Genomic DNA, 15,346 nt, shown 5'->3' with positions numbered 1-15,346 from the left:
TGTTGATGTTTGCGGTTTCTCCTTTTCACACCATTCTTGTCCGTCGCCAAATCTATGGAGCGAACATTTCCAAAACATCCTTCTTGGCCATGTCTTTCTCATTTCGTTTCTTACTGTGTTTATCTTCTTTTTCCTTGTAGGGACATCAAAATGGGTCTAAAGGCGGAAAATGGGAAACAAGGCAAAGGCAGGGGCTAGGGAACTGGTACACATGGCATGAAATATCGCGCGGCATTTGCAAAGGATACCCGGTTTTTTGCTCTCTTTATTTAGTCTTCCGTTACTTGGCTTATTACTACTTCTTATTGTTCGCCAACCAACAAGTCGCTATGTTTTCCATGTCAGTACACATTGACGAGGAAGTTGGGACACTTCACACGTTCGCTTCATTTTTCAGAGCCGAGAGCAGAGGAAAAGGGTGGAGATGATGGAGACGGGAGACGGACAGATTGCGGAAGATTTGGGGTCCAAGGGGCTAAACAGGTTTGGGGAACTGCGCTGAGACGGGAACACGGCTTTTGTTGTTGGCCCCCCCAGACGGGAAGAAGCGCGAGGCGGAGTTCTACAGAGCACGATAGGCGCACTTTTGGAGCCTGTTATTCTCCATGAACCGTCTCTGTCTCTCTTTTGCTCGACTCAGACGGGTCGCGGGGACGGAAACCAGGCTGGTGGCGGTCGGGTGTATGTTTGCGGCACATCGAGGCTGTGAAGGCGGGTTGATATGCCTTCCGTTGTTGGTCACTCCGTTTTCCAGTGCTTGATTTACCCCAAGCCACGATCCTGACCGGCCGGTTGGTATCGCTTTGCCTTCTTGCATTGCGCATACCATTCATCGCGACGGAGAAACAAGGCTGAGCGTACACACCCCTCCCTGGCTCTAGAGGTGTCTTCAAGGTGGTTATTTCTAGCAAGGAGAACTCCGGTTTTCCGGACACTCAACCCCGTCGATGGCCTTTTTTTTCTCTTTTCATTCGCTGTACTGAAAGTATTCTTTTTTTTTTCGCGTTACCTTCGGCTTCTTTCGTTATTACTATTTTAAACCAGTTTTCTGAGATTGCGCGTTGCCTTACTTTTGCATTCATCGGTCGTCTTGAGTTCACTGCATGATGAAACAAGCTCTCAACCCACGAGCTACTTACCAGAACTGAAAAAGAAAGTTGGGTTTAGGTCTTCAATTGTTGTTAGTAGCAGCGCGGTCGATGCTTTCTCGGTCGGGCAGGGCTAAGCCAAAACCTCTACGCTTTCTAACTTACTTATGGCAGTCACTATGTGGTTACGATGCGCAAAGTAATGCGCTGGTCATTACTATGATTTGTGTGGTGCATTCCTATGCTACAGGCATGATACGCTCTTGCCGAATTATTTTGCTGCAGAAAGACAGCGAGAGATCCCAGCAAAAGGTCGAGAGTCGAGGATGAGCCTTCCTGTTTTTGACTCCGATAGCCCCGACCAACTAACCAAAAGGGGTCAATCGTACATCACGATGGTACGCGGCAGGTAAGTACGATCCATCACTAGTCCCTCGAAAACACCGCACTGTACGTAGTAAGTGTAGTGCCGTCCGCGTCACTTTGGTAGTTACCCCTCAGGACGTCTACAATCAACGAAGGGCAGCCAAGCCTTCCACACAGAGAACTGAAGGAGCAACAATTGTGATGTAAACAACAACTAGCTAGGTAGGTACCGTCCGGACCCTCTTACGTCAACCACTGCAGCTCAACAAACTGAAGTCCCAACACTCCTTCCAGTTCAGTTCTGTTGACAAAACCAGTTCCCTAACATGTACCTCTGTTAGTGAGCCAAATCTTAACTATGGTAAAATCGATCGCTCTACTACCCTTCTTAACATCTTGTTGGTGATGGTACCTCGCTTGCTCTACAGTAGTAGTCGTTGGCGTGACCTCCTTCCAATCCAGTGTTTAGAACTGCAGTGCCTAGCAGAGTGGGTAGGGGAGTTGCCAACAGCTACAGCTACAGTGTTGGAGGCCGCGACAGTTAAGCTGTTGTTTCATCCCCAGCGGCCCCGGCGGCGGGAACGGCGCTTCCCTCATATTTATCACCCGCCCTTGTCAATGTCAGGCCCTTGTCGATGTCAGACTTTGTACTACCACAGGGGCATCCAGAACTCTACAGTACTCCGACACCAGACGGCCCCTGTAGGTGGCGTGGACTTCATGGCAAGCTGGTAAGGTAGGCAGACGGTAAGGTACTAGGAAGGTGTCACAGACTGGGCTGGCTCTGTAGATCAACCCCGCCACAGCTCTGAGATTCCAGGGTTTTGGACGTTGGCTGTGTTACGTGAGTGACGAGCCTAAGTAGATGCCGAAGATTGCGCAAGTACAGTGAGTTCTGGATGCCGCTAGATGATAGCTGAGAAAAAGCACAGTGTTGGGTTAGTTTGCAGCTGGGCCGTGAGCGATGATTCAGCCTGGCCGAGTGTGCAAGACTGGAGTCGGTACAAGCAGGGCAAGCGGGCAAGCGGAAAACTAAGGCAGCAGGGCATAATGCCGCATTATCATTTGGACTCGCTGAGTGCAGTGGATGAATGTGCAAGTGTCTTGGGCTCCCGGCCGTCTCTTGGCTTCAATTGCCACAGAACATCGAGCCAGGCAGCGAGAAGGCAGCCAGTCTTCCGCGTTCAGTAGGTGAAGCAAAGAAGAGACTGGGATGTTGCCAGCAAACAGAACCTCATGAGATAGTAATCACATTCACTACCGAGCTATCAAAGATCAACAGTGAGTGACAAAGAGGAGGACGAAACCTAAGTGATATGATTGACACACACACACACACACTGAGCTTACTCGACTCACATGCGAGCCGTTCCGGCCGGGCACTCTGGCAATATGGCAAGCTGGTGGCAAGATGACAGAGTGACTGCTCTCCCCAGGCAATCTCCAGGCCATCTCCATCTTGCTGCTCTCGGCTCCTACCCTCCTACCCTCCTACCCCCCTATCCTCCTACCCTCTTACCCTCCTTCCTCTTTACTCAGCTCCACTACATCCACTAACTGCGGCCAATGTCTGTCCATCCTTCAGTACCTAGCCCTCCAGCCTGTCCGCCACTCGTTACCACTAGTCATTGTACGTTTAGTTTTCTCGCGTAGTTATCAGTGATCAGTGATCAGTGCACTCTCGCTTGTCTTTAAACTAAGTAGAGGTACCTTAGGCAACAGACCAACCGGCACTTACCTAGTGAAGTATCCTCTCATCTGGTCGATCGATAAGTTAGGCTCGGGTCGGTCTGAACGAAGGAGTGCACCCGGCGTTTGAAAGAAAGAAACGGCTGGACTGCCCGTAGGAGGCGAGAAAACGTAAAATACAACCAACCCGCCCGTGCTGACTCCCATTCTCACACCCTTTTCCTTCTCCACACAGTCAAGGAAAGTCCCGGAACCCGACAACCGCACCGCGGAACAAGCCGTGCCGTCCGTTTTTTTATGTTTTTCTCCTTGGGCTTACTTACAGAGTGGTATGATCAATCTTGCCATACGTGAGAAGACGGGGCGGAACTGAGTGAGTCTGGAGAGGGCAGAAGGGGGGGAGAAGGAAAGGGGGTATGACACAGATAGCCGACCGAACGGTGGGATTTCAAGTTGTGTAAGGGCGGGAGGCTAGGGACGGAATGGCTACACTACGTCTTGGAGCCCGATGGCTTGGGATTGTGGACTGATAAGTAACGGGGATTTGCCGTCTGGGGATGTGGAAGGGCCCGATATTTGGGAGTTTTGTGGCGTTAATAGCGATTAGGGGCTACCAAAAACCCTGATATGTCTGCGTCGGTAACCAGCATTCTTTTTTTCTTCTTTTCCTACGGACATCCCCTGGTTTGTTTCTTTCCCCCCTCTTCGTCTTTTCATTGCCGTCTTTGCTTCGTCGTTGAACTTGCCCATCCCTCCTGACATTACCTCATTGTCTCATGATACCGGGCCGACACCTGCCTGGACCCCTCAGTTCTCGGTGTAGATGTGTAAGCCACTACCGGCTCGGGGAGACGGCACAGTCGCGCGAAACCGTAATGTGATATCAACTTTGTTGCCTGCACTGCACCTAACAGTTCTCACCAATACCAACCTGCGGAGCCTGGTCCCTTGGTTGGTCGGGATATTTCACGGTCACTACCTTACACTAGCTGCTGTCAATAACGGGTTGGTTATATGTACCATGCAGTGTTGTAAGCATCGATACATGACATGCATGAACCGTACCGTAAGTAACATGGTAAAGAGTGGGAAAGGCAGTTCGGAATAGGAAGGCAGTTGGAGCCTCGGCGAAGCTGGGAACATGCTGGGCGCTAGACCGGTGTGCATGTAAGGCAGAGTGTCAATCTGGCAATCTGCGCGCCAAGCAATTTCTTCACAGAATGTAAAGGAGGGAAGGGTTGGGTGTTGTGTTGGATGGATGGGTGGGTGGGCGGATACTACGCTGCAGCAACGTCTGCGCTTGCTGCAGGGAAACGTTAACGCGAGATTGTATGTAGCTTTGTGAGTGGGTGAGGTATATGGATGTACTTGGTATAGTAGGTGTGGTATAAGTATCGACATGTAGATGTTTGGGGGCTTGGCTGATGTGGGTTTGGTGGTGAGATAGGGAATGTCAGGCACCGCAGACACACCTGTTCTTTTGTTGATAGGATCGTCAGGCCTGGAAGATTTGAGGTCGTTCGAGCTGTTCGAGATCATTGATACCTACCTAAACTCAGTAGTGTATCAGTGATGAAGTGATCTTTATGCTTCTGCTTGCAAAGTGCAGAGCACTAACGGACCATCGTCTCCACACCCTATAGCGCGGAACATATAGCATGGATGGCCCAGGTAAGCATGCTAGAGGCATGTCTATCTTTACCGAGGGTGGTTGAGGTAAGACGGATCATCAACTTGCATTTCCCCGGCGTTGAGCGACCAACCTTGGATCGGTCCCAACAAGCCGGGAGCCAGGGAGTTGTTGATGCCCCCCACAACGCCATTGGAGACACAGCAGGAGGGAACAGAGAAAGAAGTTAGCTATGTCGTGGGGATCGGTCGCGTCGCACTGGGTTTGAGGCAGTGAGCAGTAATAGCTCATCGAGAATGCCGAAGGAGCTCGGATTTCGGATGGTGAAGGGCTCGCTCTTGGAGACAGACGGACAAACAGTGTGGGAGAGAAGCAAGTTGTTTGACAAGGGCGGGTCATCTCTCTAGTGCTGACGCTTGTTTCGACTCTGCGGTGCTGTTCAGCTGCCAATGTCGCCAATGTCGCTAATGCCGTCCCGCCCGTTGGCTGCGGTCCAAATAAGGTTTCGGGGTCAGGTTGTCAGGTTGCAAAAAGAGGTGAAAAGTGACAGAAGATCACAGTGTGTTGGGACTTGGGGACTTGAGGCTGGGCGCCATGCCATCTTGAGCTTCAGGCTAACCTTCATGGGAACCAACTGAATCATCTCTGAGACCGGGCCGAGCATTCTGAACCTCTGGAATTATGGAACGTTGACGTTGGACAGACGGACGGTACTCGATGCCGGATGTCGTACACAGATGGGCGGTCTGCACACCAGATGCATTGCAGCGCATCGAGCACTGGAATGTTGACATGGGCGCAGGCGGCGAGGATCCTGCTACTGCGCATCTGCGCCAGTCATCGTCAGTCCTCCCAACGTCAGCCTCTATCGGATACGGCTGTGAACTGGAACCAAGACGGCGAGGAAGGATAGGTATCTTGCTCGTGTTTGCCTTGCCTCTGGTGAGAGGATTTCGAGGTTTGACGTCAAGGTTGATGCTGGGAGATAACAAGACGGCAGCTAGACCTTGTACGGAATAGCCTCAACAGAGTGTCCCCACTGGCGGGTCTTAAGATTTGTGGAGACCGGATCTGCACAACAGACTCAGTCTCCACTTGCACAATCTCCACAAAACCAACGATGCCACGCATGTCAATGTCAAAACCAACAAGCTGCTTCGCGTCTCTTCCTGACCTCAACCACTCACGAGAGCCAGTAGCCGAAATGAATAACAACATCCCCGATACCCTGCTCATCAAACATCAGCCGCAACGGCTGGAGACTAGGAGTCGGCTGATGGTCCGATATCCGACTTCCCGCTCGCGTTAGGCACAAGTCCGACGTCATTCTCCTGGCTCCTCCTCACTCTGGATATGGCTCGTGAGTGGAAGTGCTGAAAGAACCTCAGGAGATCACCATGGATGGACCTCAACATCATCCAGCTCACTGATAGGTCTTCGCCAACCATGCCTCCCCCAATACCCGCCCGTTAAATGTCTCGCGGCCACGGTCTGACGACATCCCCCGCCTATCGCGCAACTCCATCACCTTCTCGCGGTTATGACACTCGTGGTTGGATACCACCACGACGCCGCTCTCGGTCTGGGCCTCTTTGCCTCCACTCAACTTGAAACAAACCTCTTTACTTTTCCAGGTTTCGGTCCCGATCTCACCATGGCCCGCGGAGAATTCCGATCAACTGCGAAAGCACTGGGCAAGAAGCCTTGTGAGCCGCCTACGCCGCTCTCCCTGCAGCCGGGTTACACGGAGGAAAACCTCCTGCTACACAAACTATGCGTGTCTCTCAGCCTCACGGGTGATGCCGTTTAGATTGTTTGTTAGTCATGCTCGCACACCTGCCCTTGTTGTCCAGGACTATCTCAAGAAAAAAAAAAAAGTAGCTACCAAGTGGATGGCCTGTCTTGTCTGCCACCTTGTTGGGGTTTTCGAAATGGGATGCGAGCAAAAAAAAAAAAAACCCGAAAAAAAGATATTGAGACTCGGATACCGGGAGTCGAACCCGGGGCTGTTGAGAGAGCAGTCACTCCTGAGAAGTGAGAGTCAACGATGTTACCGCTACACCATACCCGATTGAACTGATATGGTCCGATTTTTATGAAGTGGCTCCACAGTACCCATTATCAATGAACTCAGTCTCCACCAAAAGGTCCAGTCAGTTCTACACACCCGCTTTACATCGCCGTGATGGCATCTTGAATACCGACAACAAACGTCTGCCAAACAACCATCCAAAAAGCCCATCTCCAACTGGCTAAATCTTGTTCACCACGAAGAAAAATTGCATGAGTCGGTTAGCCGGGGCCATGACATGCGTGCGACGGATCAAGTAAACATACTTCTACACAAGTATGTGAGAAAGACTTGCTGCAGGCAGCCACTCACCATAGCACGTGCAGTTGAGTGCAGCTCCGACCTCCAGCCAAGCTACGTCACCCCACCTTTTACCATTCTGCCTCGTTTGGTTCTTCCCTGCAACATCAACATCTTCGAAACCTTCGTGAACATCATCTAAGCAATCTACTTTGGGGACGATGCACACTGAAAGCTGTAACGGCCACAGCGGATAATGACCAGGATACTATAGTCGTTGGTTCCGGAGCGATTTGGTTTGCAGGCCATTCCGGTAGGTGTTAGCAAGACGGCATCGTCAAAGTCAAAGACTGTTCCTCTCGTTCGTCCCTCCACGTTCATGTCTTGTCACGAGGACTAACCAGGCTGTTTACTCAGATATCGGCCATGGCCACCACCTTCCACCTGTTCCCTTTCCTCCCTTGGGAGCTTCGTACTCGAATTTGTAAAATGACCGTTGAGCCTCGCATTGTCGAGGTTCATACCCATGAATATTTCAAGAGATTGCCCGACGGATCTGAACGAGACGACTTGAAGCGAATTGTTTCAAATACACCGGTGCCAGCAACTCTGCACACATGCCGCGAAGCTCGCTCCCTCGGATTATACCAAAAAGTGCTTCTCCGAGCTTGAAGTTGTCCCAGAAGGTGTCGAGAAGCGTTACGTCTGGCTGAATGTCGATATTGACATGCTCGACCTTGACACTCGCAACCTCACGGACTTCCTACCGGTTGCCAAAATGGTTACGAGGATTAGGTTTGCAGCCATTTCCTTCTACCTTTCGAGACAAGGAACTTCCTAGAATTTTCCAATCGTTTTGCAACCTCAAAGAAGTCCACATTGGCTGTGTGTCGGGCGCTCGAAGCCTGAGTTCATGGTTTGGGGCGACCCATCTCGATGCCGATTTGCGCACGCGTGAAGACATTCGGCTGCTCGACATGAAGACCCACCGGTGGCACACTGCTCGCGAGATTGACGAGATCTGTGATCAGGACATTCGGAAGGCCCAAGAGGGAACTGGCATGGGCGCAGGTAATTGGACTTAAGATGATGACCCTGATGCTTTCCACCTCCGTCCCCAAATGCTTGAAACCCTTAAGTTTAGTCTGCGGTATAGGAGGCAGCCAGCCCATCCAGGTCTGGAAGAGCCATTTGGTGACCTCTAATCATGGGTCCGGGATTGGGGAAAGAAGCAGGTGTGTTTTTCCTGGGGGTGAAAGAAGGATCAAAGATCTTTGCCTGGGTCAAATTGTCAGAAGCACGCTGGCTGAGGGACTCCTTTGCGTTCATTGGTTCTGTGTTGTGATTTTGCTCTTCCAAAGTGAAGGTGCTCCCTTGATCAAGGACCCTTCCGCGAGGAAAGAGTAGGTTGAGGGGGAAACGTGTGCAGGTTTGACCACCCCATGGCTGCCGAGTACCCTCCAAAACAGGCAAGCCCATTCCATGATCGATCAGATATCAAGATCAGGCAAGCGGAAAGAATTAGGCCTGCACAGATTAGGGGACCAACAGTCACAGTTCCCGTTTCCGTTTGTTGTTTTGCTTTCTTTCTTCTCATCGCCATCTCCAGACTCTAGATGGGTATTCTTCCGTTTCCATCACACCTTATTATCTTGTTCCGTTTTGCATACGACGAATCTGTATTACTTTCAAGATGTCCGGCCCTTTGTTCGCTTCGCCCGACAGAGTTAGTCGCGCCGCTCACAGGGTGCAAACACTAGTTGAGATAATGAGGGATCGCCGCCTTGAGTTTCTTGCTATCGAAGATGCCGCCGATATTTTTGGCAGGTGGGTCAAGGCCTATCACCGACAAGAGCTTGATCCAGAAGACGATGATGAAGATTGGGCCGTGGACTGGGAGCATCCGAATGAAGAAAAGGATGTCGGGACACTTCTGGCACTGGCTCTGGGCGAGATGAACGCAGGTGAGGAACTTTCTGATACCACAACATGCCTATGGGCCTTTATTTCTGGCAGCCAGACACTGACGTCTCGCTAGCACACAGATTGCTCGACGTGAGAGGGACGGTACGTAATAAACTTCCATGTTACCTCTGCCACAAGGCAATGCTGGGCGAATCCCAAGCAGTGTACCTAACATTCCGGTGTTCAACAGACTTCAGAAACGCCTGAATCGGAGTTTGCACTGGAAGACTGCTTGAGAAGGCTATACGGGCTGCTCTACAATATTATCTATTGGGACTTTGGAGGATGTGTCGGACTGCTCGCCCCTGCCACCCCCGGCGCGCTACTCAAGAAACCGAAATACGATGACTGGGTTTTGCGGGAACTCCCGGATGCCTCCAACACCGAAGACTCTACCGACAAGCCCGCCGATGAGTCTACTGACAAGCCCGCCGAAAAGTCCACCGACAAGCCCACCGATGAGTCTACTGACAAGCCCGCCGAAAAGTCCACCGACAAGCCCACCGATGAGTCTACTGACAAGCCCGTCGAAGAGCCTACCGACAAGCCGGTCGACAAGTCCATTGACGAATCCACCGGTGAGTTCTCCGATGAGTCCTCCGATGAGCTCTCCGACGAGTCCTCCAGTGAGTCCGCCGAAGCCGACCCGGAGGTAGATGACCCATCGCAAGATTTGGACCCGAAATTCTACGCAGCAGCAAAATCACTGGAACACCTCAGCGAGCAAGAATTCCAAGATTTGAGCGAAGAATACTACGTACAGCCAAAAGTCAAGAAGCTGTTAGAATTCAACTGGAATACACACTCTCGAAAGGGGAAGACGAAGGCCGGTCCTCGATATCCATATGCAGCAAAACAGCTTTTTATGACTGTAGATGGTGTATCGGAATTCATAAACCCTGAAAATCTCCCAGCACCACCACCTCCTGAACCCCTGAGCAAAAAGGAATACCTAGACTTGGTCAACGAAAGAACGACGAAGCGTGAGCCTGGGGAAATACCGTCCAAAAGGCCAATAGATCTCAGGACCGCTTCGCGCTTGGGGATTCCGCGTAAAACTCTCGATGAGTCTCAGCCTGCCGCAATCTTGAAGCGGCGCCAGGTCCACAAGGTCAATTAGTACATCAACCAGACCATTATGGCCAAGATCAACTCCGCTCTCTGGAAGCAAGCCCGAATTGCAAATATGCCTAGACTATTTCAGCCCCCCGGACAGCCTCTGCCCGCCAAATCCCCAACGACCGCTGGGCCCTCAAAGTCGGCCGCATCCGCAAAGCCCGCCGGAATTGCAAATATCCCTGGACTCTTCCAGCCCCCTGGACAGCCTCTGCCCACCGGATCCCCAACGATCGCCGAGTCCTCAAAGACTGCTGAATCGAGAAAGCCTACTGAAATCGCAAAGTTCTCCGAAAGTTCGAAATCCTTGGAAAAATTACGGAGGTTCCCCAAATCCGAAACGATCGGCGAATCCTCAAAGACCGCTGAATCGAGAAAGCCCGCTAATTCTACACAATCCCCCGAATATTTGAGATCTTTGGATGAATTATGGAGACCCCCCGAATTCCCAACTATCGCCGAGTCCTCAAAGACCGCTGAATCGAGAAAGCCTGTTGAATTCGCAAAGCCACCGGAAAGTTTGAAATCCTTGGAGGGGTTCTGGAGGCCCACCGGATTCGCAAGTTTCCCTAGAACCTTTCAATCTGCCAGATTCTCTCAGCCTGCTGGAGCTTCTCAGAACACGCCCGCCGAGTCCCCCAAGTCGGTCGGACTCTTAGAACCCGCTGAGATCCTCCCATCCCCCGATATCACGCAGCCCGCCGAATCCCCAACGCCCGCCAAATCCTCTAAACCCGCTGGAGTCTCTCGGAATATTGGATTCCCAAAGCCCCCCGAAGTTTTGAAGCCGTCAAGGTCAGCCAGACTCTTGGAACCCCGTGAAATCTTCGCACCCCTCGATATCAGTCCGTCCCCCAAAGCTAAAAAGCGCTCCCCATCATTTGCGCAAGAGCCCACGGAGGTCAAGAGGCGCGGAGAGGTTGGTGAGCCTCCGGAGCCTCCGAAATTTAAGATGCTGGATGACGAGGAGGACGATGAGTGGTCGGATAGTGAGGAGGAGGACGAGAGTCCGTTGGCCGAGGCATCTTCCTCTTCTGCAAACGCTTATGGTCAGGCTAAAAAGCGTTCCCCACCATCTGTGGAGCGTCCCACGCAAATCAAGAGGCGTAAGACGATGGATAGTGAGGAGGAGGACGAGATGTCGGATAACGAGGAGGAAGACAAAAAGTCGGATACTGAGGAGGACGACGAGAAGCCGTTGGCTGAGGCTTCCTCTCCTTCTGCGAAAGCTTATGGTAAGAAGATTGATTGGAAGGGCAAAGGAAAGGAATAGATCATCTTCGCTGAGGAGGAGCTCTCTTCTCCGAGTAGCGACAGTAGCTAGAGATGGTGGAACTTAAAGCTGGCCCTCCTCCGGAGCTCCCTCCGGAAGCTGAGGAGGACGAGCAACGAGAGCACATCTGGGAGAATGACTGTTCTTCTTCGCCCTCATCAAAGTTAGGATATAAAAAGCGTAGATGAGGCCGCGAATGGTAGGGGACTTGGGTAGCTACTAGTTTTGGTATGAGTAGGACTAGCGGAATAGTTGCAATGACCAGCGTTTTCACACCTCTGGAACAGTCTCACAGGCGTAAAATTATGTTCAACATGTACATGTAAGTCATTGAAATGGCTTTGCTTGCTGTTCGGGCACTTGGATGCCGAGCGGTCGTAAGAATAAACCGAACACCTCACGGTCTACATCACACCTTCGGAATACTCTTACACGCATTCATATATCTTTATTGTACCTGTGGACCGCTATTCAAAACATTTCCATGTTCAAATAATGCTCAATAGACTCACCCAGACATACTTCCAACTTATTACCTGGCATATCACAGTGTTGCAACGGTCTTTCTTAACGAAAGGGAGCGGTATTGGACTGTCTAGGTATGTTCTCTTTATTCATACGACCACTTGCCCCCTCATTCTACCTACATGTACCTACCTACCTATCTCAAAGCTGCCTAGGTACCGTAACCAACAAACGATTTACGGTCCTTTTACCCACTATGACCCTCACCACCAGTGCTCAATTCCCGCGGTTCCACTTCCGGCATCAAATCAGGCGCAATATCCGTTTCCCAATCTTCCAGGATAAGAGAAATGGAGCTGCAAATCCCCTCAATAGCCTGTTCAAAGCTCGATGCGGGCAACAGTGGGCCTTCTTTCTTGTCTTGAGCCTCGGCCCACCACTTGGCGAAGGGAAGCATGACTGGGCTTTTGAATTTCGCGAAGAGGTTGGCGGTGGTGTCACTGGTGGGAGGAGGATGCTCTGATTTGGGTGGGTTTTGCTGGGAGGCATTAGAGGTAGTTGTGGCAGAATCCCCCTCAGCCGTGGTTGGAGTTTCTTGACCTCCCTTGGCTTTTGCTCGATCCTTCATGACTTGTTTAACTACACCCCTTTAGTGTCAGCTACCTGTTTTTCTCTTTTGTTCTTGTTCTCGTGTCTCAAAGCCATTGTTGAGTCTTCTTACCCAAGTAAACATTAGGCCACATCTTCCTGAACTTCCAAAAAAGTATCTGATACCCCTTATAATTTTTCGGCTTGTGGACTTCACTGTTCTCTAGATCATCAGCCATTTCCGCAAGATACTTGTAGTTCTCTATCCCCCATTTCCTAAACTTTTGATAGGCGTTTTTGAGCTCTTCGTGTACCGCAGGCTCCACCGTATCACGACTCTTGAGTGCTTCCAACAAGAAGCGCTCGGTTTCAAAGAGGAACATGAACAGGGGGTAGATTGGGGTGGATGGGTTCTGTTGGGACATGATTGAGATGTGCCCTATTTTAGACAAGGTAGAGGTAGGTACTGTGGGAGGGTGGTTGGCTTCGTCTGGAATGAGGTAAGGGACAATACTGGGTGTGGATAATATACGGACAGATTTTGTTGGAAGAAGTTGGCCCATGGCCTTTTATCCTCATGTCACTTCGGGTTCCTGTTCCTTTTGCTCCTGTATCAGGCATAACGAAGGTGACTGACGCGGTATGTGTCAGGTCTTGAGGCGTGCAAACCAGGCGCAGTTTGACTGTCACCCTTATGACACAACAGACACTTGACGAAATCCATCTAGGGGGATGTGAAACTGCGATGACAATATGAAAAGACAAGAAAAGAGCTGACGAGAGGATCTACTCACCTATGACTGTCTGTTCCAGTGGTTTGTTGATGGCTGGATGTCAACCGGCGGCTGTACAGTCGGAGTGTCTATCACACCTTTTCGACCGAGCCCTGGATATGAGGAGTATTACCACGAATACTACGAGAAGAAAAGATGGGAGGTAACAGCTGTCAATATGGTGCTGCGAGCTATCACAAAACAGAGAAAGACTAGTGCTGAACTTCCGATAGACCTGCCCGCAGGTCTCTTTCCTGTCACTTGACCATATATCAACCAATATCCTTGTGTATTTCCAGAACACACTCCAAGCAGAAACCCCGTTCATCCCATTCGAGAAACTTCCCCCCCAACAGCACACGCCCTCATCGTAGTGGGAGTGTCATAGCTGGAAGCCAGGTGAAGCTCTTAGCTTTACTGTCGTTGAATGCCGGTTATTCTTCGCCAGAATCTGAAAGAAGAAAACTAGTTTCGCCAGCCTGTTGGGGAGCCTGACCCTGCGTGGCACCGGTAGCAGTCTGTTGCGAAGCTTCTGCGTGAGCGACTTGAGCATTATTCTTGAGAATCTCCTGAAGTTGTTCAAGATGCGTTTCGACCTTGTCAATCGCCGTGTTTATCCTTTCCCTGAAATCATTCAGATTGCCATTCTGATAAAAATTCACTGTTAGGCTTTAGGTTCTTATCCATTGATGTACACAAAGGGGAATACTGACTGCAAGTTCCCGTTTCTTGTCGTCCTCAGCGACGTCCAATCTGTTGGCCTTGTAGTGTACTGGTCATATATTTAGCAATCATCATCACAGATTCGAGGGTACTAAACTCTCAGCAATATATACTCACCATCGCAAGCCAGGGTATACATCCGCACCAGAAGGAATATCTCTGACGGGAGTGTATCTGGTGCCTTCATATATTCCCGGAAATTCTCAAGCTCCTTGTAAGGAAAGTCTTTGGAACCAACGCATGTCCGGAGGCCTTCGCATAAGCTCTGTAGCCTGGCTTTCATGCCTGCGTGATTTCCGCCTCTTACATGTATTTTGTCCAAATCATTGCAGGCTTCATTGAGTTCCAAATCCAGTTTCTTCCAAATCCCTTTAACGTTTGTGCCCTTTACCAACGTCCCCTCCCCATAAGTGAGTTCAACCTCTCGTGACATTGTTAGGTGTTATATATGTGTCGATAATGTGAATGGGGTCGCCGACCGTCCGGATTCCGTGAATAATCGCAATTTGAGCTGCGCAGTGTTGAGAACGAATGATTGACCGATGATGAGGACACAAACCTACCATCTTCCCGTCGCTGGCTCATCACTTTTATACCCATGTCCTTCGTCTGTCTTCGTCCATAAGTCAGACTGTCATCAGAACAACCACTCATGTTGCTAGACACGCGCTATCATCCACAAAGAAGTCGGGCCACGACGGAAACGAGGCAAAAATGAGATTACCAACTTCCAACCATCACCATGTGTGAGCATTGGCGCGAACATCGTCGCCGTACGGCCAACATAGGGGATTCGACAAAGGAGCGCAGAGGAATATGGTCAGCCGAAGTATGGGCTCAAACACGACTGTCCCAACGGACGTCTTTGAGGCTCGGAGACCAAGTGCTCACCAAACGGGGCGAGCACTCTCCCCACCAGAGACACTCACCATAGACGCTGAGTGTAGGACCAACGGACCCTCGCTGACCTGATGCAAGTAAAAAGCATCGAATACATAGAAGGAAAGACTACCATAAGGCCAGCATAATGAAGAAAACGACCAACGCCAGAGCGGCGCATAAAACGCCATAACCATGTTTGTGCCAACGTCCCGAACAACTGCACCAAGCGCTGAAGATTGGAACGCATTCGCCAGATGACATCACACCATCCCGAAACAATGGCGACAAAAGCCAGAGGTGTCAAAGAATCCCGTTGGGACATGGGGCCAGCGTCTCGATTCTATGAGCCCAAACTTTACCGCAACACTGCTGCCCCTCTCAAAAGAAATAAGGTATGTAGGCAGGGTACTTCGAAAAACGGCATCAGGAGTGATGTGAATCCTCGACATCGAAAGGGTATACCGCAATCGCAATCAG

At 50.7% G+C, this 15,346-nt stretch overlaps 2 protein-coding genes and 1 non-coding gene across 3 annotated transcripts; 1 reads left to right on the top strand and 2 right to left on the bottom strand.

Annotated features, from left to right (window-relative positions):
* Nucleotides 1-6,752: 6,752 nt before the first annotated feature.
* Nucleotides 6,753-6,844, bottom strand: B0H65DRAFT_t428. The gene has a single exon. It is a non-coding gene; the product is annotated as a tRNA-Glu (tRNA).
* A 1,933-nt stretch (nucleotides 6,845-8,777) lies between these two features.
* B0H65DRAFT_552885 (uncharacterized protein) lies at nucleotides 8,778-11,438 on the top strand (the record flags this gene model as incomplete). Its single annotated transcript, XM_062829926.1, has 4 exons — nucleotides 8,778-9,048; nucleotides 9,123-9,151; nucleotides 9,240-10,160; nucleotides 10,254-11,438. 4 exons carry the CDS (start codon nucleotides 8,778-8,780, stop codon nucleotides 11,436-11,438), a joined length of 2,406 nt encoding a protein of 801 aa, XP_062677872.1.
* Nucleotides 11,439-12,150: 712 nt separating this feature from the next.
* On the bottom strand, nucleotides 12,151-12,916 carry B0H65DRAFT_582429 (uncharacterized protein; the record flags this gene model as incomplete). Its single annotated transcript, XM_062830849.1, has 2 exons — nucleotides 12,151-12,542; nucleotides 12,625-12,916. 2 exons carry the CDS (start codon nucleotides 12,914-12,916, stop codon nucleotides 12,151-12,153), a joined length of 684 nt encoding a protein of 227 aa, XP_062677871.1.
* Nucleotides 12,917-15,346: the final 2,430 nt, after the last annotated feature.

The sequence above is a fragment of the Neurospora tetraspora genome (genome assembly GCF_033439725.1).
Source record: "Neurospora tetraspora strain CBS 560.94 chromosome Unknown B0H65scaffold_8, whole genome shotgun sequence".
NCBI classification, from domain to species: Eukaryota; Fungi; Ascomycota; class Sordariomycetes; order Sordariales; family Sordariaceae; genus Neurospora; species Neurospora tetraspora.
This window is presented reverse-complemented; position numbering and strand designations above follow the sequence as displayed.